Source organism: Peromyscus maniculatus, chromosome 8 (assembly GCF_049852395.1).
Source record: "Peromyscus maniculatus bairdii isolate BWxNUB_F1_BW_parent chromosome 8, HU_Pman_BW_mat_3.1, whole genome shotgun sequence".
Classification (NCBI taxonomy): domain Eukaryota; kingdom Metazoa; phylum Chordata; class Mammalia; order Rodentia; family Cricetidae; genus Peromyscus; species Peromyscus maniculatus.
The window spans coordinates 107705911-107728931 of record NC_134859.1 but is presented as its reverse complement, the minus strand read 5'-3'; the positions used below and the strand labels follow the sequence as shown (position 1 = coordinate 107728931).

The 23021-nt window shown below is 45.5% G+C and overlaps 1 protein-coding gene across 3 annotated transcripts in view; it reads right to left on the bottom strand.

The window, feature by feature from the left end:
- The window catches only part of Rptor (regulatory associated protein of MTOR complex 1), a 348484-nt gene that overhangs the window by 154000 nt on the left and 171463 nt on the right, over nt 1-23021 (bottom strand). For all 3 annotated transcript variants that reach the window (XM_076543891.1, XM_006987711.4, XM_042283303.2), the window contains exon 6: nt 11320-11495. In XM_076543891.1, coding sequence (XP_076400006.1) covers nt 11320-11495 — 176 coding nt within the window. The remainder of the gene's footprint in view (nt 1-11319; nt 11496-23021) is intronic.

The window sequence follows — 23021 nt, the reverse complement described above, 5'->3', positions numbered from 1 at the left end:
CACATACATAAAAATGATCAAGGACAGGTACCAACCCTGGCTCAGAGTCCATGATCCAGGGCCTCACTATTGGGTAGGCTCCCTAAGGTCCTGTAGCCATAAGTGAAGTAAATATGCTAAAGAGCTTGGGAGCAAGCATCTCATCTTTGATCTGGCTTTCTGCCAAGATCTGTTCTTACGCCAACATACCAGGGACAGTCCCAAATAGACCCTAAGGGGAAAGCAACTTCTCACAAGGCAGTTAACAGTGTGGGATCTGTACCCACACTACCTGCTACACCTTTCCCCATGCCAAGAACATCTTTTAATTTTTCACTTCCTTTATTTGTCCTATGTTTTTCTTTCTCTTTTCCTGCTTACTTACTTTGGAGAGGAGACAGCTGGACGAGGGTAACATGTACCTAACGGGAGTGCTTTCCACTCTGCACTGTACATGATGCCCAGGCAGTCCTTGGCCTTCAGTCCCATGAAGCAGGGGCCAAGAGGGCTACTGCCTCTTCCGACTCTCCCAGCATCAAGTCTCCTTTGTGAGGTGGATGGAGGGCTCCAGCTGCTTTGAGCCAATGGCATAGCAGCATGGCTTCTTAAAGAATGATTTATAATTGATAATTTTATCTGCATATAAAAGAAACTAATAATATAAACTATCTGGACCCTTGTCTTATAAGCACTGGGTGCTCATTCTTGGGCAGAGCCCGTGCCACACTGACCCAGGTCCACATCCATGCTCTCCAAATTAGGTTTTAATTTCCTGGATGGCTATTATGGTCTGAATATACACATTGCCCTGAATTGTTCAACAGAGGACTAAGATCCGGTGTGAGGAATGAGAATGGGCCTTCAGAGCATCTCTGTCCTGAGAGGACTGCAGTGATCCAGTTAGGCCTTTCTCTTCCCTCGTGATGCTCTCCACCATGTGAGGACACTGCTTTCACCCTCTCTAGATGGTACTTCACCCAAACTCACTGCACAGCGTGTCTGCTGATGCCTTCACCTTGGGATGCCCACACCTGTCTTGTATGTAGCGACAGCCAGTGAACATACAAGGGCATATGTGTAATATATTTTAGTCACTCTGTATGGCAACTTTCATATAGTTTTTCACTCAGGAACCTCATCCTGTTTCTCATGTCCTGGGGACCATCTCTGCCCTCTGATACTCAAAGGTCCTGCTATACTGGGCTGTCTATCCTCTAAGCTTGACGTCAGGCCTATGGCCAGGACAGGAGCATCTACACAGGATTTCCTCCTCCACCTCCTCCCTCCAATGCAACCTCATCCATCACAGGAGGCCCCAACAGAGAAGACACTGTGTTCCATCCCCTTCTTATTGTCAAAGCACTGATGGAAGTGTGTCCCTCTCCCTTTAAATCCCCGTTCCCAGAAGACAGCCACTTGGACTCATATATCCTTATCATCTGTGCACTCACAAGGCTGGCTACCTCAAAGTTGCCAACAATGGAAACAAGGTTAACAAAGAACTAGTGCCCTCTGTGGCAGCCCAGCCACGTGGTGCACAGCAGTGATGAAAGTGGCCTTTGAGGCTTTCTGAAGCCGTCCTGTGTCATTAAAATGGACAGCAGTAGCATGGATAGCAAGAGTCAGGAAAACAGGCTAACTGTCTCCAAGATCCATTCAGAGCACTTTAAAACAACGGTGCAGTGCTGTGCTACCATCTGCACAGGTCCTACATGGCAGCACAGCCCTGGCATGCTAAAGATGCCATCTGAGAGGCACCTCAGTGCAACGCAGGTGAAAGGAAATGAGACTGCTTCTGCAGACCACCACCCGAAAAGTACCACCATTCACTGACAGTGCTCATGAGTGTCCGTAATTAAACACACAGCCGTATGGACCAACAAGCTTCAATGAAACATGGCAATGTATAACTGATCAAAGTTGTCAGCCTATGCATACTATGTGCACATAAATCAGACAAGTAGTCAGACTGACATTAAAATGCCTAGATGTGCAGTCTGAAGACACAAATGTGCAAGTAAGCAGCCCAGAAGCAATTGTTCTATAAATATGAGGTCATTTAGATGCTTTGCAGGCACAATTTCCAACAAGGACCAGAACTAATTTGAAACAAGGTGATGATGGTTGGTATCCTAACAGCAGACAATAAGTTGCTCTCCTACCATTGTCTGATGCCAGTGAGGAGGACAGGGAGGCAGGGAGGGAGCAGGTTTCCTGGAATCACTTCACTATCGCAGTACCCTGAGAACCCTATTGTGAGCCAAACTGCATGCAACCTTAATTCTCTTCTGAACACACTTATGTTGAGAGGGTGTTCTGTTCATATGCCGCCCTTCAGCTATCTTCATACACAACCCCAGGTGCTGGTGCAGTCAACCTTGACAAAGACTCTAGATGCAATAAACTGCCCACTGAGAGCACTCCCGATAATGTGCTCCATGTTAGATTAATTAACACAGGAAAGGAGTGTGAGCCAAAAGAAAATTAGAAGACAGACAAGCTTCAAATCAGGAACCAGAAATCAAAAGACAACTGTTCTGTAGATAGAAACATTCACTCACTAGGTATTTTCATGGGGAAACAGCATGCTTTGCAAAGGACTTAGGTGCCTACAATTGGGTCAGTGCAGCCACTGTTGCTTGGCTCCCACTACTGTGAACTATGTTGGGCTTTGTGACAGCTCTGAGAAGTGAAAAGCTGGTCTTTAAAAATGCTGCCATTGTTCTGTCTACTGCTTCACATATGTGGGTACCCAGGAAAATTGTCCACAGTCCCAGGCTCCCCTACACCCCCCAGACCCTGACAGCACACCTGTACTTACTCCTAGTTCTGGATGCTGAAAAGTCTCAAATCATAGAGTACTCTCCTGTGCCCCCATGCACATCTCCAACAGTGTCCTTCTGTTTTTACTCAGATATATGCGTGCACTTAAATGGCTGCTACTGTACAGTATTTGTGTTTAATTTATAAAAAAGCACTGTGCTATAAATCTATCACTATTTCTTATTTCTTCATTCAACATTTTGCATTTAAAAACACTGAAATCAACTTTAATGAGGTTCAATTTGCATACAATAAAATACACCAGTTTAAGACGGCAGTTTGCAGCTGGGACTGCTACCCTTCTGCAGTCCCCACAGTCCCCAGAGAGGACACTTAATTGCCCCTCACACCATCTGTAGACAGTCTCATGCCTGTGGGTGCGACCCTCACAACTCTGGTTCTGTTTGCCTTTGTGTCCTCTGGTCACCAGGTAGCTCCCTGATTTTAACATAACATAAACCACCACTGTCATCTTTATAGCTTATGATGGCACCACTGCTCTTGGAGAACGTCTGTCGGCAGTAGCTGTTATCAGCCATTTCAATTTTAAAGGGTGGGGTGCTGCTGGTGTCACATTTGTGAGATCTCAAAATCCCATGTCATCTAGCTTTCTTGTTCTCTTCTTGCATATAGAATAAAAGCAGTGTTAATTTTTCTGTAAGGTATAATGAAGGGTGCAAGTTTCTTTGACTTTTTTTCTCTATATGCAACTTTAACCACCATTTCTGGAAAAATCGTCCTTCCTCATCAAATTATCTAGGCATCTTTGTCCGAAACCAACGTGCAGTTTGCATGCAGCATCACTGTCACGTGATGGTAGATTTATACTGAGCATAAAACACTGAGCCTTTCCCAAACTGTCCTGGCTATGACCTCTGTGCTTCTGTACGTTTCAAAGTTAAGATTTTAACTGGGACAGCACTAAGCCTATAGACAAAGCTGAAGAGAATTAACATTTAAAATTACTGAATCTTGGCTGCATGTGGTTAGAATGTATCTACAATCACAACACTTGGGAGGCTGAGGCAGGAGGATTGCCACTAACTTCAGGCCAGTCTCACACAAATCTACACACATAAAGCTGGGTGTTCCCACCTTTACAGTGTCACTTTCTGCCTCATCGTTAATCTCTGTGATTTTTTAGTTTTGTAACCTTAGCTCTTCATGTATTTTGTTATATTTATTCACAAGTACTTTAGAATGTTAATGGAAACCAGGTAGTGGTTAGAAAAAAATAAAACAAAAGACTCCAACTGGCTTGGGAGCAATTATCTCAGGTCCTGGGCCCTGCTATGGTAGACTGTTAGTTCCAGGGGCTCCCATTGCCTTCTCCATGACTTCCCACATATATAATTGTGTTATCTGTGAATACACTCTAGCTTCCTTTTTGGCAACATGTGTTCCTATTTTTTCCCCCCAGCTTTCCTGAAATGCCTGTCCTCCCAGTATGGTGCTGAATAGGAAGTGATGGTGAGCCTCTCCCTGGGTCAGGGCTCAGAGACATGATCAGCCTGTCTTACAACCCAGTCTAAAGCAAGCAGCAGTGTTCCCGTCTCTTCCTAGTATGCTAGGATGCGGAAGGATCTGCCAGGGGTGGTCCAACTGTGTCACGTGGATTCTTAGCAGCTATGCAGAACTGTCACACGGTTTTCTCCTTTATTATGCTGCATCTTGCTTTCCTGAGGGGAACCACTTGTGTAATCTGCACTTTATCCTTTCTATGAATCCTCAGGTTTAATTTCCCAATACTATGCTAACAAGTTTGATACCCCTTGTGATAGGCACATCCCGCCCCAGAGCAAAGTCTGATTTTGCCAACTTAGCATGTGGCAAATAACATTCCACACCTTCTCTTTTCTAATGTCTGTACGAGGACGGACATTCTTTTCTTCAACAGTGACAAAACTCACCGCACCCTTCCCTGACCCTTTCCCTCCTCAGTCTTCACTTTTGGACTAACTCTTTGAGCTGCATCTCATCGCTCATGTGCTTTCCCTGGAATTCAGCCTGAGCATATATTACTTCTCAAGTATTTTCAAGTTGCATGCCTGATGGCACACTGCTGTAATCCCAGCATGCAGAAGGCTAAGGCAGGATTGATTGCAAGTTACAGGCTAGACCAAGGTACAGAGATGCTCTGTCTCAACATCAACAACAATAATAAGCTAAACAAAATAAATTTTAAGAAGTATTTCTTTTTTACCCCAAACCTTTTCTTTCTAAGTATGTTTTTGGGCATTAACTTTTAAACTAGGGTTTGAGAAATGTGATGAGAACTGTCACCACAAGGTATGTCCCTCCCTCCCAGCATTTCTTTAAACCCTGTCCATTCATCATTGAGTTCCAACTATATTGTGTGGTCAGAGAACAAAGAAAACATGAAGGAGATCCTCTGGGTTTATTGATGTCTCCTTTGCAGTCTGGACATGGTTTATTTTATGAATGGCTGGCTCCAGGTCAGACTCTTCAGGACCAAGGTCAAAGGACACTTAGTGCAACACTGCCAGGTTGGTCGGCCAGACATGGGCTATGTTGTACTTCTCTTTTTCTTTGCTTCTTTGAGACAGGGTCTCACCATATAGACTAAGCTGGTCTTAGACAACTCAGCAATCCTTCTGACTCTCAGCCTCTGGCATGCAAGGATTACTTTTCTTTCCTTCAAAGAATCTAAACAAGAAGGCTGAGAGATGGCTCACTCAGTGGCAAGAACACACACCACTCTTCTAGAAGACCTGAGTTCAGTCTCAGCACCCGTGTCATGTGGCTCACAACCACCCGAAATTCTAGCTCCAGGGAATCTCACCACCTCTTCTATTGCACATGTACACACACACACACACACACACACACACACACACACACACACACACACACCCCTCACCACTTCTAGCACACACTCTTACACACATGCATGCACACATACACTCTTAGTTAATTCTCAATTGCTATGACCAAAACATCATGACCAAGGCAACACATTAAAGAAATTTGGGGCTTAGGTTTCCAAAGCCCTTGGCCAGCATGGTAGGGAGCATGGCAGAAGCAGGCAAGCATGGCACTAGAGCAGTAGCTGAGAGCTCACTTCTGGAATCCACCCACAGCGACATACTTCCTCCAATAAGGCTTCTGATCCTTCCCAACCAGTTCCACCAACTGAGGATGAAGTATTCACACACATGAGCCTATAGTGGCCATTCTCAGATATCACAGACCCTAAACAAGATCACAGTACTTAATGGGGACACACAGGAAGTCTGTCCTCTAGCAAAGCTGTTGAATATCAGAAGACTTCTCGGAGGACAGAAGGTTTACTACTATCTAAACTACAAAATCTTATGTTTGCAGAAGCAACTCCTACAGATTTTTGGCTTAGTCTTCAAAGAAACAACATGTGTCACCACAGTGTCCGAAATGACACACAATGGCAAAGAGTTCTATACCTTCCTTACACAGAATGCATGCCAGGGTTTATCTTGCTGGGGCAATGGGAGCAGAACTGCTCCTGCTGCAAATATCTTCAACACTGCACAGTTAGCACTTAAACTCCAAAAAGTCAGTGGCTTAACTGGAAGGAATTCTTGATCTCAATTCAAAATAATGCTGTCATTTTCATAATAGACAGCAGAACTATATGCTGCATGGTGTAACAGGCATCAATCTCCTTTACAGCTGGTCTCAGAGCAGACTATCTTGGAGTTAGAACTTATAGCAGCACAGAAATATGTCCATAATAAATTCAAAATGGTATTATGCTACCCAATCAAAGGAAACAGCCAAGGGGGGGAAAGTATGTATTTTGGATTCTTATATTATGCTGATATATATGGGGAGGGGATGAGGCAATTATAGGGAATATTACAATTGTTCACTTAAGAATTACTGAAAATAAGACTGAGGCAAAAAAGAAAAAATATCAGAACAATGTCTTCCAGTAAGTGCTTTTTCATCAGTTAGGACTCAACACACCTGCCAACAGACTTTGTACATACAAAGCTCAACTGCATCTATACTGTTTATAAAGCACAGCAGCATTCTTTAGCAAATTCCTTTATAGAAGGAAGATAGTAGTTTTCAATATTATCAAGGGAACGATGGAGGGAGAGGAAGTCCTGAATGTTCTTTCCCAGGTTGTTTGCGTCATAGATGATCTGGCTGTCATTTTTAGCCAGATCTTGGTTCCATGTTTCTGCAGCAGGAACTGGTAAACTACATTGTACAGATCAGCCTGTAAATAATGTTTTACCGTGCTCATCTGTTTACATCCTGTCCCTGGATCATTTATGCTGCAACAACTGAGCTGGGGCTTCTGATCAAAGAGCCAGGACTATTCACCACCTAATCTGATACTATAAGAGAGGCCTCTGAATTAGCCTACCTTTATCTTCATAACTCTAAACCTAAAGTCCCAGACTGAAGTTTGTTAAAACATGGAGTGACATGGGGGTGTTGGGAGAGTTTTTGAGGTTCAGCACAGAAACAAAGGCTGAGAGTCGATAAGCCCAAAAGCTGACATTTGCTGTCCTTTGAAGATAAAATCTTGGTTATTTCTTCCCATTTTGTACTTTTCATTAATTCTCTTAAAAGATACATTCAATTTTTATTTAAAAGATATAAAATTGACTTTAAAATGGGAAAAAAAAAACTAATTCTAAAAATATGGGTAAATACACATGAAAAAATACCCCCTTTCCATTAGAAGGAAAATGAGTTTTTTTTTTTTTTTTTTTTTTTTTGTTTTTTTTTTGTTTTGTTTTTCGAGACAGGGTTTCTCTGTGTAGATTTGCGCCTCTCCTGGGACTCACTTGGTAGTCCAGGCTGGCCTCGAACTCACAGAGATCCGCCTGGCTCTGCCTCCCGAGTGCTGGGATTAAAGGCGTGCGCCACCACTGCCCGGCGGAAAATGAGTTTTAAACATTGCAAAGAGTCTCATATTTCACCTGCTACCACCAGAGGTACCAGAGTTCAGTACACTATTCCCTCAGTCTTATTTCAGCACCTCACTTTGGTGAAAGATTTACTGACCCCCACAGCTGCTCGGGCCGTAGCTGTGAGGACCACTGTTCCCAGCTGTAGCATAATGATCTCTAGGTTATGACAGCTCTAACTCGGTTTTTACTGTACTTCCTATTAAAGCTTAATGCTTACTTAAAAAAATTAACTTGTTCCCCCAGCCCAAAAAAAGATGTGGGGCAGCTAAGCAACGACACATGGTTTGGGTAGAGCAAGCACATTCAGGGCTCGGCAGCGGGGTGGTGAGTCCTTAGGGCTGCACAGCCCGACAGGCACAGCCTTGCCACCGTGAAGTGGAAGGGCAGCGCAGGACAGACCGCACTGAGGGCTGACACAGGAACCGGAGCGGCGTGTCAGGAAGACACGTGTGGGTCCCGGCATGGTCTCAGGCTCTGTGGATGCTCGTGTCTTTCTTCCCACCCCCTGTGCATCCAGTCACCGGCCTAGACAACTGCAGGACCTGCCTGCAGGCAGTGCACACAGAATGACCGCAAAGCTAATGCCCCATGTCCCTTCTGGATCCAGAAAGCACTCAGACAGAAAAGCTGGAGTCCCAAAGGAAAGACAGAGTGGCCATGCATCCAGCTCTGTGGGATCCACTGTGGCCCTGGAGCTCTGACACAGAGCCACTCCACAGCTTCTTGCTTATCTACTAGATATGATCACAGCCTACTGAAGACTGGCAGCCTCCTATCACTACCTGGATCACCTTCTTAAAGACAATTCTCCAGTCATTTCCTACACACACTCTTTGGGCTATCTCTCAGGGTCTTAGGTGATGAAGTCATTCAGTACCCTACAGCTTAAAAAAGCCCACCCCCTGGCCATGACCTCTGCAGCCTGGCCGGGCTGACCTGCTCATTCTTCTGGGCCGTTGGGCAGTGCACACCTATCTGACTGCTCTCTCTCTCCTCAGACCCTGCCACGGGAAGCACTCCATTTCCACTCCTGGCTGCTGTAAAGGAGCACTTGCTTATTTGAGGGCTAAAGGAATACATCTGTCCCCTGGAACTCAGCAACTTCTGGTGCCATGAATCCACTCAGTTCTTGGTCATGAATTGCCTTGAAATGTTCACATTTCTTTATCTTGCATAAAGCACCTATTTAAAAAGAATCTTTCAGGCCTTGTTCCCTCTCCCAGAGGCAACATGTCTGTCTGCAAACCTGCCCACAGTGCTCAGCTTGGCCTCCCTCAGGAACAGCTGGAGTAGCAGGCTCTGCTTCCAGGAAATGGATCAAGTGTACAAACTCCCAGATAGCTAGGCCCACACATACTCTGTGGGTCCTCACTCCTTAACCTTAAAGTGACCAGACAGACACACATTCAGATAGGAAAATAATGTTCCCATCGACTGACAAATGCAAAGGCCTGGAGACAGGGTGGCACATAAGCAATGAGGCTTTGAGTGAAGCATATTCTGCCATGAACATGTTCAGTCTGGAACTGGGTCAGAGTCCCTCTGGTTCTGACACTCACACCCTGCTATCTGGGGCCTTCCAGCCCTTTGCCATGTAAGCCTTGTTTCTTCCTCTGTCTCCTAATGCTGCCTGGCATCTTCTGCCTCCCCTGGAATGCTGACCCATGTGTTTCCAGTGCGGCTCATCTACCTAACCTAGGCAGTCTTCCTGACAGAAGTCACACACTACCTTTCATTTCAAACTAGACAGAACCAGTTCCTTTCTCCTCAGGCTCTTTGGCCTCTCTTTCTTACGTGGCTTCTAGCTACGTCACATGTCCCCTCCCTTGTGTAAGTTACACCTGCATCTGGTTAATTTTGCCTCTTTCTACACAGTTAGGTTTGAGGGATGGTATGCTCCTTGGATATCTAGTTCAGTCACGTATGGCTGTGTCACTAGGTGCAAAAGAGAATGCCCAGGCCTAGATCCAGGCACACGGTCTGTGAACCTTTTCCAGGCAAGAGACTCCAGGGCTGACCACATTGCTCATAAACCTAGGTCTATACCTCTCTACAGTTTCTATGAGTTTGGGGAAGGACCAGGAAATTGAGTCTGGGCTGCCAAGCTGACATGATGAAGACCCAGGCAGGCATCTCACAAAGGCTGCAGTGTGCCAGCACAGCTGTACGGCTCTCGTCCAAACCTGTCAGAGGGTGGCGAGACTGCGGCTGCATACAGGCTTTCCAGCAGCACATAAATGAAAAGTTGGTACTAAAGACTAGTAGTGCAGTGTGGCAAGTTGGACACACGCCACTTGTTGAGAGTGCAAGCAGCCATAGTATTCAAATGCAGGCTGGGTCTGGTACACCACATACACTTCCTTGGAGTATTGCACAGGATTCAAAGAAGTATGGTGGTAGAGGGGTCACTTTTCACTGCTAAGATGAACTCGGATACTATACTTCAAGCAAGAACTGCAGTGACTGCTTTCATAGATAACTTCCTCCTCCCCAGGAAAAGCTGGTGAGGCTAATCTTAGCACTACCTCTGGCTACTCCCCTTAGTGAACAAAGATGTGCACAGGGTGCTTCTGGACACCACAAAGCAGCAAACTGTATGTGACCAGATCCAAGGGGAAGAGCTCCATTGTTGTCCTTTTTTTTTTTTTTCTTTTCTTTTCTTAAATTGTTGCTGCCTTTTAAGCCACAGCTGTCTGAATCAGCAACTGCAACTCTGCCGGGTTAGGCCACAAGAGGCACAGCCTGAGGGAATTCTGTTCCCTCAGGCTCTGACTGCTGTGGGATAATGCTTTTGTACACTGGTTTAATAAAATGTTGACTGGCCAGTAGCCAGGCAGGAAGTATAGGCAGGGCAAGCAGACAAGGATAATTCTGGGAAGAGGAAGGATTGAGTCAGGAGTCACCAGGCAGACACAGAGGAGGCAAGATGCCAAGGCAGAACTGAGAAAAGGTACCAAGCCACGTGGCCAAACATAGATAAGAATTATAAGTGTAAGAACTAGTCAGTAAAAAGCCTGAGGTAATGGCTGAGCAGTTATAAATAATATTAAACCTCTAACTGATTATTTTATAAGCGGCTGTAGGTCCATGGTGGTGGGGGGAGGGCAGGAGGGACCCAAAAATCCTTCCGGTAACATCCAACTCTTTCAGAACTACAAGGGAAAGTAACCAAACCTCTGTCCCTCTAAAGAACTCCAGATTCAAAGGTTAAGGTGGAATTCTGCTCTTCAGAGAGACTGAATAGCCTGTGGCTCACCTCCTCTCCCTGCTCCTATCTTCCAAAAGCCCTTGTGAGTCTCTTCACCCCTCCTTAAAAACCCTTCTCCACCTGGCTCCTCCCTGCTACTTCCTGTCAGCTAGCTGCTAACACAGCCTCCTGACTGCAGGTGACTGCATCATTAAACAAATGTTCCAAAGCATAAACAAAAGTAACACACCTTAAAATAATATTCTACAACACTCCATCTACCCTCAGACTAGACCCAGGCAAACACCTAGGTCCTGAGACATCAGAACACATGGCACACTGCTGTGATCAGAATAATGCCTTTGGTCCCTGAGATGAGAACCTGGACTATAGGACACTTACCAGCGCAGAGCAATCTTGATAGGAGTGGTGAGACAGGATGTGAACAGGTCGGCTGGGAGGTCAGGGATCATTGGCAAGAGCTCATGTGCCTCGCAGGCTGCCAGCTGGATGCAGTTTTTCATTGATGGAGGCAAGGGCATCTGGGCAAGGGGATGGTTTGGGTTAATTGCAGCTACCTACAGGAGGACACAGAAAGACAGTGGCTTAGTTGACACTCCTGGGGGGGAAACGCTGTGCACTGAAAAGGAAGACAGCTGGGCTGGAGAAATGGCTCAGAGGTTAAGGGTACTGGCTGTTTTTCCAGAGGTCCTGAGTTCAATTCCCAGCATCCACATGGTGATACAACCGTCTAAAATGAGATCTGGTGTCCTCTTCTGGCCTGCAGGCAGAACACTCATTGTATACATAATAAATAAATAAATAAATAAATAAATAAATAAATCTTAAAAAAAAAGGAAGGAAGGAAGGAAGGAAGGAAGGAAGGAAGGAAGGAAGGAAGGAAGGAAGGAAGGAAGGAAGGAAAAAAGAAAAGGAAGACAGCACCAAGGGAACAAGGCTCTACCCTGGACAAATGTTCCCTCTGTTAAGGCCCTTCCATACCCCATGAGGGTGTCAGTATTCACACACACACCCTGCCCAATCTTCTGTGCTGATCTGTTTAGGTTGAACATTCAGTCCCAAATTTATCATGACACTACCGTGGAGGGTTTAATGGCATGGAAGAAAGGTTTGGATAGATTTAAGCATTGCCTCTTTAAGGCAGGGAAAATATGGCATATTTGATATTTCCCTCAGTGACATTTGGTGAGGTAAAAGCCCTGGACTGAGGCCATACTGCATAGAAGTTGGAAAGGACTAAAAAAAAAAAAAAAATTACTGCACACTTCAATAATGTCCATATCTCTTTTCGGACTTAAAACCAAGTCAAAATTGTACACTTCTTGTTTGTTTGAGTCTTGCTCTGTATCCCAGGCTGACCCGGAATTCTTCCTGCCTCGTCCACCTGAATGCTAGGGTTACACACAGGGATGAGGCTCCATGTTCAGTTGCCGAAGTGAAAATCTTTTAATAAATAATTTAGTGCATTCAAACACTGGCAAATGACAGGACTGGCTGATATGTGACCTACTCACATTGCCACAGAGAGCTCTGTGCCTGGCTGTGTCACCAAAGCAGCAGCAGCAGCCATCGAAACATGCATGACACACCAGAAGCAGCTACACTTCCTATGCACTGTGGCTCCTCCTGCCTCTGCTCCATAGCGCACATTCATGTGACAGCATTTGATCTGTCACAAGCTCTGCTGTCATCTTCAGCAATAATGAGATTCATAAATCCCATATTTGGTCAGTAAGGCCTGTAAATGTGACATGGGGGACTTTGTGTGCACAATGCTTTGCCTGCTCCTGACTGCTTGTGAGGAGCACAAGTTCAGAATGACTTTGCTTTACAGTGCCCAGCTAGGGGAAGCAGAGCAGCTGTGAGCAATGCCTTGCCTTAAGCAAGCAGTGTAAGGCAGATGATAATAGCTGCTCACAGGCATGTGGCACTGAGGAAGAGAAATCCCTGGAGCACCAGAGTGTGGGCCCCAGCATCGCAAAGACAGCTCAAGGGAGACAGACCACAGGGCAGAAGGGAAGGCAGGATACTGACATATGAGTTCTCATTAGTGGGCCTGCATTGACACACAGGTACCTGAGGTACAGGGAACTCAGGCAACACCGACTACAGAGGCCCAGCAGCTTTCAGCAGCCCTCTATGAGTGCCCAGGAGTGGGCCATAATGAAAAGCTTTCTAGTACGGAGCCCCGATTTAACCCAGTCCATCTTGGTTTAGGATCTAGCAAAACAGTTGCGTCTCAAAGTTGATGAACTTGAATGCCCAAAAGAACCTTCTCCCTGGCGCAGTTTTATTTACTTATAAGGGCATTTGAGAGCAAGGATCACTCAGTCTCCTGAGTTTCTAGGTTGTTGCTTAATCCTTTGCATTATTAATCCCATGAGACAAGACACCATTGTGCAGCCAGATGTTTCTCTGCTCCTGACTGGCCCCAAGGTCCAGACAAATCTCTCCCACCCATGGTCCCGCAGCCGCTTATAAATAATTACTCAGAGGCTTATATTAATTACAAACTGTATGGCTTATGGCTTCAGCTTCTTGCTAGCTAGCTCTTTCATCTTAAATTAACCCATTTCTATTAATCTATATGTTGCCACGTGGCCATGGTGTTACCGGTCTGCTGGCATCTTTTTGCTCCTTTGGTGGTGACTGGCATCCCTCTCAACTCCACCCTTCTTCGTCTCAACTTCAGTTTGAATGTACCACCTAACCTTATCCTACCCTGCCATAGGCCAATGCAGCTTTATTTATTATCCAACGGGAGCCACACAGGCAATCCTGATGGGCACTGAGGAGGGTAGAATGTCAGAAGTGTCATTTTAAGTCCCACAGCCACCTTTACCCCTTGCTGACAATTCCTTTTAATTGCATGAATCTTATATTTCTCAATGCTCTCTTATACACACTATTCATCTACTTCTTCTACTATTCTTTTTTTTTTTTTTTTGGTTTTTCGAGACAGGGTTTCTCTGTGTAGCTTTGCGCCTTTCCTGGAGCTCACTTGGTAGCCCAGGCTGGCCTCGAACTCACAGAGATCCGCCTGGCTCTGTCTCCCGAGTGCTGGGATTAAAGGTGTGCGCCACCACCGCCCGGCTACTATTCTTTTTTTTAAACACATTTCTTTTTTTTAAGATTTATGTATGTATGTATGTATGTATGTATGTATGTATGTATGTATGTATGTATGTATACAGTGTTCTGCTTGCATGTGTCCCTTCAGGCCAGAAGAGGGCATCAGACCTCATTACAGATGGTTGTGAGCCACCATGTGGTTGCTGGGAATTGAACTCAGGACCTCTGGAAGAACAGCCAGTGCTCTTAACTTCTGAGCCATCTCTCCAGCCCTTCTTCCACTATTCTTATGCACTAAGTTTTATATCCATTTTAAAAGAACTCCAGCAATTAGAAACAGACTTCAAAGAACAATTTGACTGTAATCTTAGCACTCAAAAGGCTGAATGAGGTAGGAGGACCACTTCGAGTACAGCCAGCCTGAACTATATACTGATGTGGCTATCTTCCTGCTCTGATCTTGTTTTAGGACTTTTCTTGGCCCACTGTTTCTTTTAGAGCAGTGGTTCTCAACCTTCTTGAGGCTGAGACCCTTTAATACAGTTTTTCATGTTGTGGTGATTCCCCCAACATAAAATTATTTCCATTGCTACTTCCTAACTATATTTTTGCTACTGCTAAGACTGGTAATGCAAATATCTGATATGCAACCCTTGTGGGGGTTGAGACCCACAGGTTAAGAAGTACTGTTCTAGACCCTCTTGAGTCTAGCTGAGGCATCTGATACTGAGGTTCCAAGCAGCAGGCTCTGCACCTTTTACAGCAAATCTACACAACTGTGCTAGCCCCTGGATATACAATGTTAACATTTCATTGTCCAAATGTCGGATGCAGCATTTTCAATTCCTCCAATGGTGAGTATCAAAAGCATATTTTACCAATTACCCTCTGCACTACAGAAATATTAAGCCCAAAGCCAAAATTCAGATACTTGTATACACAACTGCAAAACAATATAAGCCATTTAATAAAAACATCAGTTTCTAGGGAAATAAGTGTTAAATTCTGTGAAATATAAAATAAGCCACCTTAAATACTTCATATTTTGCCTTACTGGGGACCAAACCTAGGGTATTACATAGGCAAACACTCTATGGCCAAGCTGCACCCCAGCCACGTGGGACTCAAATGTACAGTTCAGAATTCAGTGGCTTCAACAATATTACCAAGGTTTTCTTAAGGCACAGAGAAGGAAGGCAAGATCATGTGTAAAATAATGTTCTGGGCTCTGGCTGTATAAGCTAAAATAGACGGCAAAGCCACAGCTCTCTGCACAGGAAATTGGTTTCCAGGTCTGTCACATACACCCTGCTCTACAGAATGATAGGTCTGGACAGATCTGCTCATGTAGGGCCAGGTGAAAGCCCTGGAGCCTGAAGAGGCATCAGATCACAGCCTCAGGACAGGCACTTGGAGAGAAGGTAGAGCTGCAAGCAAGTGCTTTTCAATGCCCAGCCTGGTGGAAAAGGCCTTGGGGGGAGCAGAAAAGATGACCTGTGTACCTGGGTAGGATCTAGGAAGGCAGCAGAGGCAAGGACAGAGTCCTGAAGTATGGATCAAAGCCCTGGAGATGTCTGTCTGGAGCTGCTGGAAGACTGGTATTGTTTTAGTAAGACTGCTAACTACTAACAGTCAGGGATACATAAAGGCAGCTAACAATGATGAAAATGAAAACCACTCTAAATAGGAAGGAATGGCCAATGACCTGCAGTCTAAAGTCAATTTTCTATTTTCCCTTTTTATTAAAAACAAAACAAACCTTTGCAGGAAACTGGTCTATGAGCAAGAGAAGGCCTGGGCTAGGGCACAGGTGAACCAAATTGAGGAACAGAGAGTGATCGAGCCTCAGATGCATTCTGTCAACCCATCACCCAAGAGCCGCACTGAATGCACATGATAGTTTTGCCTCAGGGATAATTAGACTCAGTGACAGTTTTCTAAGAAACATTCGAAATTTAAGGCAAAGGATTCAACCAATGAACAATCTTTTTAGATTTGCTAATATAGGAATAAAAAATCCTCCATTTCCACATAGGAGTTTCTTCCCATACATTATTTTAGCTTTGTTATCTGAGATACTGGCTCTTTAATTGAAGTAATCCTTCAGAAGGCAGTATGCATAGAAGTCTTGTTACTAGGCAGTCAGGCACAGTGTCAAAGGTTTACGAAGCACTAGAGCTCTCCTGAAGGACTAAGGGAGTGGCACCTCTGCCTAGGGAATTTCTCCTGGGCAACCAGGAGGCCCATGCTCCGGAACAATCTTTAGGTGCAATTCACTGCAACCAGCTCCAGAGTGGACACCTGCTCCAGCTCCCAGGCAAGGCCAGGAACCTCCCTGGTCACATACCACACTTCAGGGCAGCACCTGCATTTCTTGTTTTTTGTTTTTTTAAACAAGGTTTAATTCTTTTTTAAGATTTATTTATTACATATACATGTTCTGCCTGCATGTATGCTTGCAGGCCAGATGAGGGCACCAGATCTCATTACAGATGGCTGTGAGCCACCATGTGGTTGCTGGGAATTAAACTCAGGACCTCTGGAAGAGCAGCCAGTGCTCTTAACCCCTGAGCCATCTCTCCAGCCCCCATTTCTTGTTTTTAAACTAGCCACTGAAATAGATATTTTTTTTGCCTTTTCCCATACATGTGAGCAACAACTTTATAGTAACATGAGACCCCATAAGTTCAAGGGTCTCAAGAGCTCTCTTTCTGACTAGTTCTACCTTAAAACAACTTTAATTCTCTATTCAACACGTCATTATGTAGGACAGTCTGCAGATCAGAGAGAGCTGAGCTAAGTGGAGCTCACGCTACTTGCCCAACCTCATTAGTATTCAGGTCTAACATGTGACACACTATATTAAAGATATCAGAAGTAGACTTTTCATACACAAGTCACGTCACTGTATGCACCCAATCATTAATAACAACTTAACCAAGTGGTTCAAATGGCTAGAAACTGTGGAATTTTGGCCAAGGGAGCGGAGAGCAACTTCTGCTGGATGACAACACAGTGATGTCCTTCAAAGGGCTTCTGGAGCCTTGTTCAGCAACAGTTTCTTACGATTATTCTGCGCTTACCCTAATGAACCGTCCATTGTTTTAAATCCACTTAGTTGCTGGCAGTTTCAGCTTCTAAATGCTCTCAAACCATTCTACAACCCAGTGAACATGCTAATTAGAAATGATAAGCAAATTCTACTCCCAATCATGCTTGGATTGAATCAACAACTACAGAGAAGGAAATGTGGAAGGTTCTACAGCCATGTATGTGCTCAAGATATTTAGGAGCAGCTTAACACCCCTCCATCCTCGGCTGACCAGCTGCTGGAGACAGACCCAGAGCCATGGTCCCTTGAGGAAGGAGGTATCCAGGTGTTACTGTCCAGCCTTGTCACACTGTGCAGAAGAAGCACTCAGTAGCAGAGTGGTCTCTTGTGTGTGAGGTGTAGCATAACATCCACAATCACAAATGTCTTCTCCACAGAACTGGGGCTCCTGGAAGCCACAGCACAGAGCATGTTCCAGAAGGCAGGCAGGCCCTCTGGACACAACGGCCTGGTGGTCTAAAATGTCCCTGGTGACTTGTTCTAGGTTCTGGGCCCAGGAGACAGGTGTTTTTAAGACTGATGGGTCTGTGATCACCAGTGCTGAGGATGTGCTTGCAGTTCCAGTTATGTGCTGTCTAGGAATCCTGGATTCTCCTCACACAGGCAACTTCTATGCTCTTCCTTTAGGGCAGCCACCATTTTTCTGCCATGGTCTTTCTTGGAACTCAGCTTCCTCATCTGTCTGCTGATAATGTGAATGAGCCCACAGTCACCTCTGAGCACAGTACGTTAGGTAACAACCTTGCATCCTGGAGTAACCCATGAGGCTCTTCCATTCCTGTCAGCTGAAAGCCATCTTGGTGGCAGAGGCCATCTCTCTTTGGCGACGGGTCCTATACTGTGTGCACCAGCAGAGCCTACGTCTTGAGCTTATGAACTGATTATCTTGTAAAGATTGGATACTTTCTGCCCACTGTCACCTGCAGCCTTCTGAGTTAACAGTAATGAACTGACTCATCAGAGTCTTGGCTTTCTTCAGAGAATGACAGGAGCTCAGGGAGACTCTGTTTCTATTAGCAAGTGGGAGATCGAAGGGCACAGTGACAGCTGAAGAGCATGAAGGTATGTGCTTTCTTCAATCCTTAAAGGACACTCTGACAAAACCAGCCCTGATAAGCACTTACTCTCTCTCTGCCTGCTATGACAAGCAAAGACCTGTGTAGCAGTGCTGCAGCACAACAAAAAGTGTCTGTACATGTGGCATGCACCAGTGCATTTTGGTGTACTATATATGTGCGTGTAAATGTGCGTGTGTGTACACCCGTTTCTTCTATGGTGGTCTGGGATGTTTTTACCTTCCACAAGCAGCAGCTTCTCTGTCACCTGATGCCTTTCCCTCTCCAGTGACCACTGCCCATATTCTAGTCTTGAGGACCACCTTCACAAACAACACCTCCATGTCCCTCTTCTTGCTGCTGGGTCATTCCATTAGGACAAACACATAAACAAGATTTTAAAAAAGATCTAAAAAAACAAAAATAAAGAAACAACAACCAAGGAAAAGAGCCCACTCTCCATAGCCTACACCTCTCAAAGTTTCTCTTTTTTCCTCCGTCCCCTGAACATTCCCAGGCATCGCTCTGAATTTCCCACTAGCCTCCCAGTGCCCTAGAATAGACTGGAAGATCCCCCTTCAGCCCTTATCTCCCATGACCTCTTGCAGCAAGCCATCAGCAGATCATCCCTATTTCCAGGAAATGTTTTTGTTTTTTTTTTAACCACCTGACTTTTGAATATTGGTTTTCTTCCCACTTCCAACCCATCTCCTATTTCTGGGCTGACAACACAGAGAACTTCATGGGGTCATGGCCTCACTTCTTCAGCTTCTCACACACTCGGTGGCTGTGGTCATGGTGATTCAGGGACTTTCCTATACTTTCCAGACCAGGTAAGTCTAAGAAACTTTGATCTCCATAAACCAATGCAGAACTCTAGCTCACACAATCACAACTCTACACAAACTCCAACACTATCCTTCTAATTTGCCCAACAAGTTCACCTTTACACTGCTCACCCTGCCCACCTCCCACTGTACTGGAGTTCTCGTATTAGAAGGCACTCTATCACTGAGATATGCCCCCAGCCCTCACCTTTAATTCTTTTTGTTTCTTACATCTTATCCTAATGCAAAAGCAAACTGGTTTTATTTCCACAATGAATGGTGCATGCAAAGTGCCTGCCATTCCTGTTTGGTCGTCCCATGGCCATTCCCAACTCTATTCTCTTTGTAGCCCACCCTATCTGTCCAGTCCTGGCACAGTTCCGGAGAAAAACCTACATTCACTTTCTAATGAAGGAGGCAGGAGCAGGCAGCACTCGTCCTCCTCCTCCTCCTCCTTCCTCCTGAAGACACAGAAGAACAGCCCGGAGCTGGGGCAGGCAGGCCGCAGGCAGGAGGATAAGACATCAACAGAGGATGCCAGAGAGAAAGAAGGAGCTGGCTCCCGCAGTTACTACTCAGGGAGTAAATCATTCACCGTAGAGATCTTATTAGTGAAAAAGATAAACTGTAATCTGTCTAGGATCCAATAGTGAGCTCTCACTGCTTACAGCTTTCCAAATGTAAATGTTTTGGGCCCAAGAAGACTGCTGTCATCCATCCTCCAGGCTTGGTGCCCGGGTTGCACGGGCAGAACAAAGCCGAGTAACAAGACAGAAGAGGTGAGTCCAGAACACAGGTGCCTGGAGCTGCAGGCAGCCATCAACAGGAGCAGGGGAGGGACACTAGTGCTGAGGGAATCCAGAGCCCAGGGAAGTACAGGCCTCTAATACAAGGGAAAAGAGGCTCTCTCCAGGAAGAGCAGATCCCAAACCCAGCCCCACACTCAGCAACGTTGTCATCATTCAGAACATCCACACACCAAGCACAGAGACTTGGCTACAGCTGAGAAGAAAAGATAATTATAAGAAAAATCACGGTGACAGAAATCACAGTTGGGGAGACAAGACGCAAAGGAAAATGCCAGGAGCTCAGAGCCTTAAACATGGAAGGTATTGACCAGAGCTGCTGAGGCTCGAATAGGTCTGCTAATGACATAATTAATGCAAAAAGTTAAGTGTCGTCGGGCGGCGGCGGCGGCGGTGGTGGCGCATGCCTTTAATCCCAGCACTCGGGAGGCAGAGCCAGGCGGATCTCTGTGAATTCAAGGCCAGCCTGGGCTACCAAGTGAGTCCCAGGAAAGGCGCAAAGCTACACAGAGAAACCCTGTCTCGAAAAAAACAAAAACAAAAAAACAAAACAAAACAAAAAAAGTTAAGTGTCAGCTAGGCAGTTGTGGTGGCCCACGCCTTTAATCCCAGCATTCAGGAGGCAGAGGCAGGTGGATCTCTGGGGGTTTGAGGCCAGCCTGGTCTACACAGCCAAGACTACAGGGAGAAACTCTATCTCAAAAAATCAAAAATGAAAACAAAGTATCAGTGGAGTGAGTGCTTGGCCATAAATGGGACATCTACATCACTAGCTCCACTCAGGCTCAAGATTCAGGGACCACAGAGGAAGAGAAGGTGGAAAGATTGTTAGAGCCAGAGGTCAGGGAGGACTTGAGAAAAACAGTGTCTTCTGGACATGACAGGACCATTGCACTCATGAACTCACTAGGGCTGTGGTGGCCTGCACAAGACCTGCACAAAATCAAGTCAGTCAACAGTCTAGCGTGGAGCAGGAGAGGGTGACAAGCTCTTACCCCTAACTGAGGAGCCATTGACAGTTAGTGGCTTCTGGGAGTGGGAGAGTTAATTTTCTTTAAGAGTATGGCCCCACACCCAGGAGTATTTGGGCAAGACAAAACGGACTCGGTGGGAGACAGGGTAGTGGTGGATCTGAGAGGAGCTAGGGAGGAGTGGCGTGGGAGTGTGATCAAACCATGGAGAAGTCAATATGGCACTACAACTGAGCAGCAGAGACAGAGACAGAGGAAGCTGGCAACAAGGACCCATCAGCTGAGAGCTTTCTCTTTGGAGTGCACAATCAGATAAAAATAAATGAGAATTACAACTACCAGACTCTCCACTATCCGACCTCCATCTGGTTCCTGATTCACTTCTTCCAACCATGCAGGGTTTAGAGATCAAAACACATCTTGTCAGGCTCAACAGTAAGCCATCTGGCCGGCCCATTTACCTTTTCTTTTGTAATAGGGGTCTTCCTAATTCACCCAGGCTGGCTCTGAACCCACCTGTAGCTTGAGTTTTTCTGCCTTGCCCACAGTCAGGACAAATCTTTGTCACCCGCCAGTCCCACAGCCGCTCAGACCCAACCAAGTAAACACAGACTTATATTGCTTTACAAACTGTATGGCCGTGGCAGGCTTCTTGCTAACTGTTCTTTTATCTTAAATTAATCCATTTCCATAAATCTATACCTTGCCACGTGGCTGGTGGCTTCCTGGTGACTTCACATGCTGCTGGTCATGGCGGCGGCTGCAGCCAGTCTTTCTGCCTTCCTGTCCTTTTATTTCTCCCGCCTATCCTTCCTGCCTAGCCACAGCCGATCAGGTTTTATTTATTGATCAATCAGAACAACTTGACATACAGACCATCCCCCAGCACAGCCAAGTGCAGACCATCTCAGACACCTGCACTCAGGCCCATGGTCCTAATCATCCTCTATGCGGACCTGCTGGGTAACGCCACAAAGAACCCAAGAAGGGCTCCCACAGGACATACAGAACATCCCACAGCACCCACCATGTTAGCCCAGGCAGGCCTTGAACTTGCAATGCCCTGCTTTGGCCTCCTGGGTTGCTGGACTCACAGCTTGTACTATTGGGCTTGCAGACCTCTACTCCCCAGAGAGAAGGCCCCATGGCAGCTCTGCTCCTGGTCTGCGTAAGAGCAAGAAGCTCATGCACAAACCATCTAAATAGGTGTTTCAAGCAAGAAATCGGGCACCACACCCCTCCAGGCTGGAGGAAGGAAGGAGACGAACAGTGTTCCTGCCTGGGAAGGTGGAGCCAAGGACCTCTTTATTCATTATAAATGTAATCTTTTAACTTTTAAAGGTGATGTACTATTTTAGTTAAAATTAGTGAAAGCAGAGAGACTTGAAGGCTTTCTTTAATTTTCAAATTACAAAACCACATGATATAATAAAAAACAAATAAGGAAGACTCTTGAGTGGCAGATATACATTTCCTGGCTCTGATGAAGCGTCAATCTGCTGTGGTAATTCAAGCTTGCTGTTATGAAATTGCCTTCTCCTTTACCTACAGTATTCCTCTGAGAGAGAGAGAAGCACACAGCATCCAAACCCCAGGGTCTCAGAGCAAGCACTACACCACCAGAAAACGAAAGCAGATAATCAACCCTTAAAATTCATGTCACTCATGTGTGTGTTTACATTTATTATTTGGGGGCTTTTGGTCCAACCAGCTACTTTCTGGTGTTATATTTAATCATTTTTACTCTTTTCTGCTCTCCCCCCACACTGCAGATAGATTCCCCAGTTGGATCTCGGCTGCCACAGGACAGGCAGGAGGCACAGGGTGCTGTCACTCCCATCCAAGTGCAAACCACTTCATTCCAAACACCGACACAAACCAATTACTAAATTTCTATCAGATCACATACTGTACAACAAAAAATATCAAGATATTGCAAATTTACAAAGAAAATGGCCAGCTCAGGGAAGAGTGTTGAATTAGGTCTTTAGTTACTGAAAACAGGTCCCACATAGCCTAGACTGGCCTCAGACTCCTGATCCTCTGGACCTGCACCTCCTGAGTGCAGCGATGGGATTACAAGCATACGCCACCACACCCAGGTCAGGAAAAAATATACTAAAAGGATAAGGCTAACAATTTACATAGGATTGTTTTTCTACGTAAGATAGTGAAATGACTAATGAACACCAAGGTATTAGCTGGGAGCTAATTTTATAAAATTCTGTGATTCTAATTTC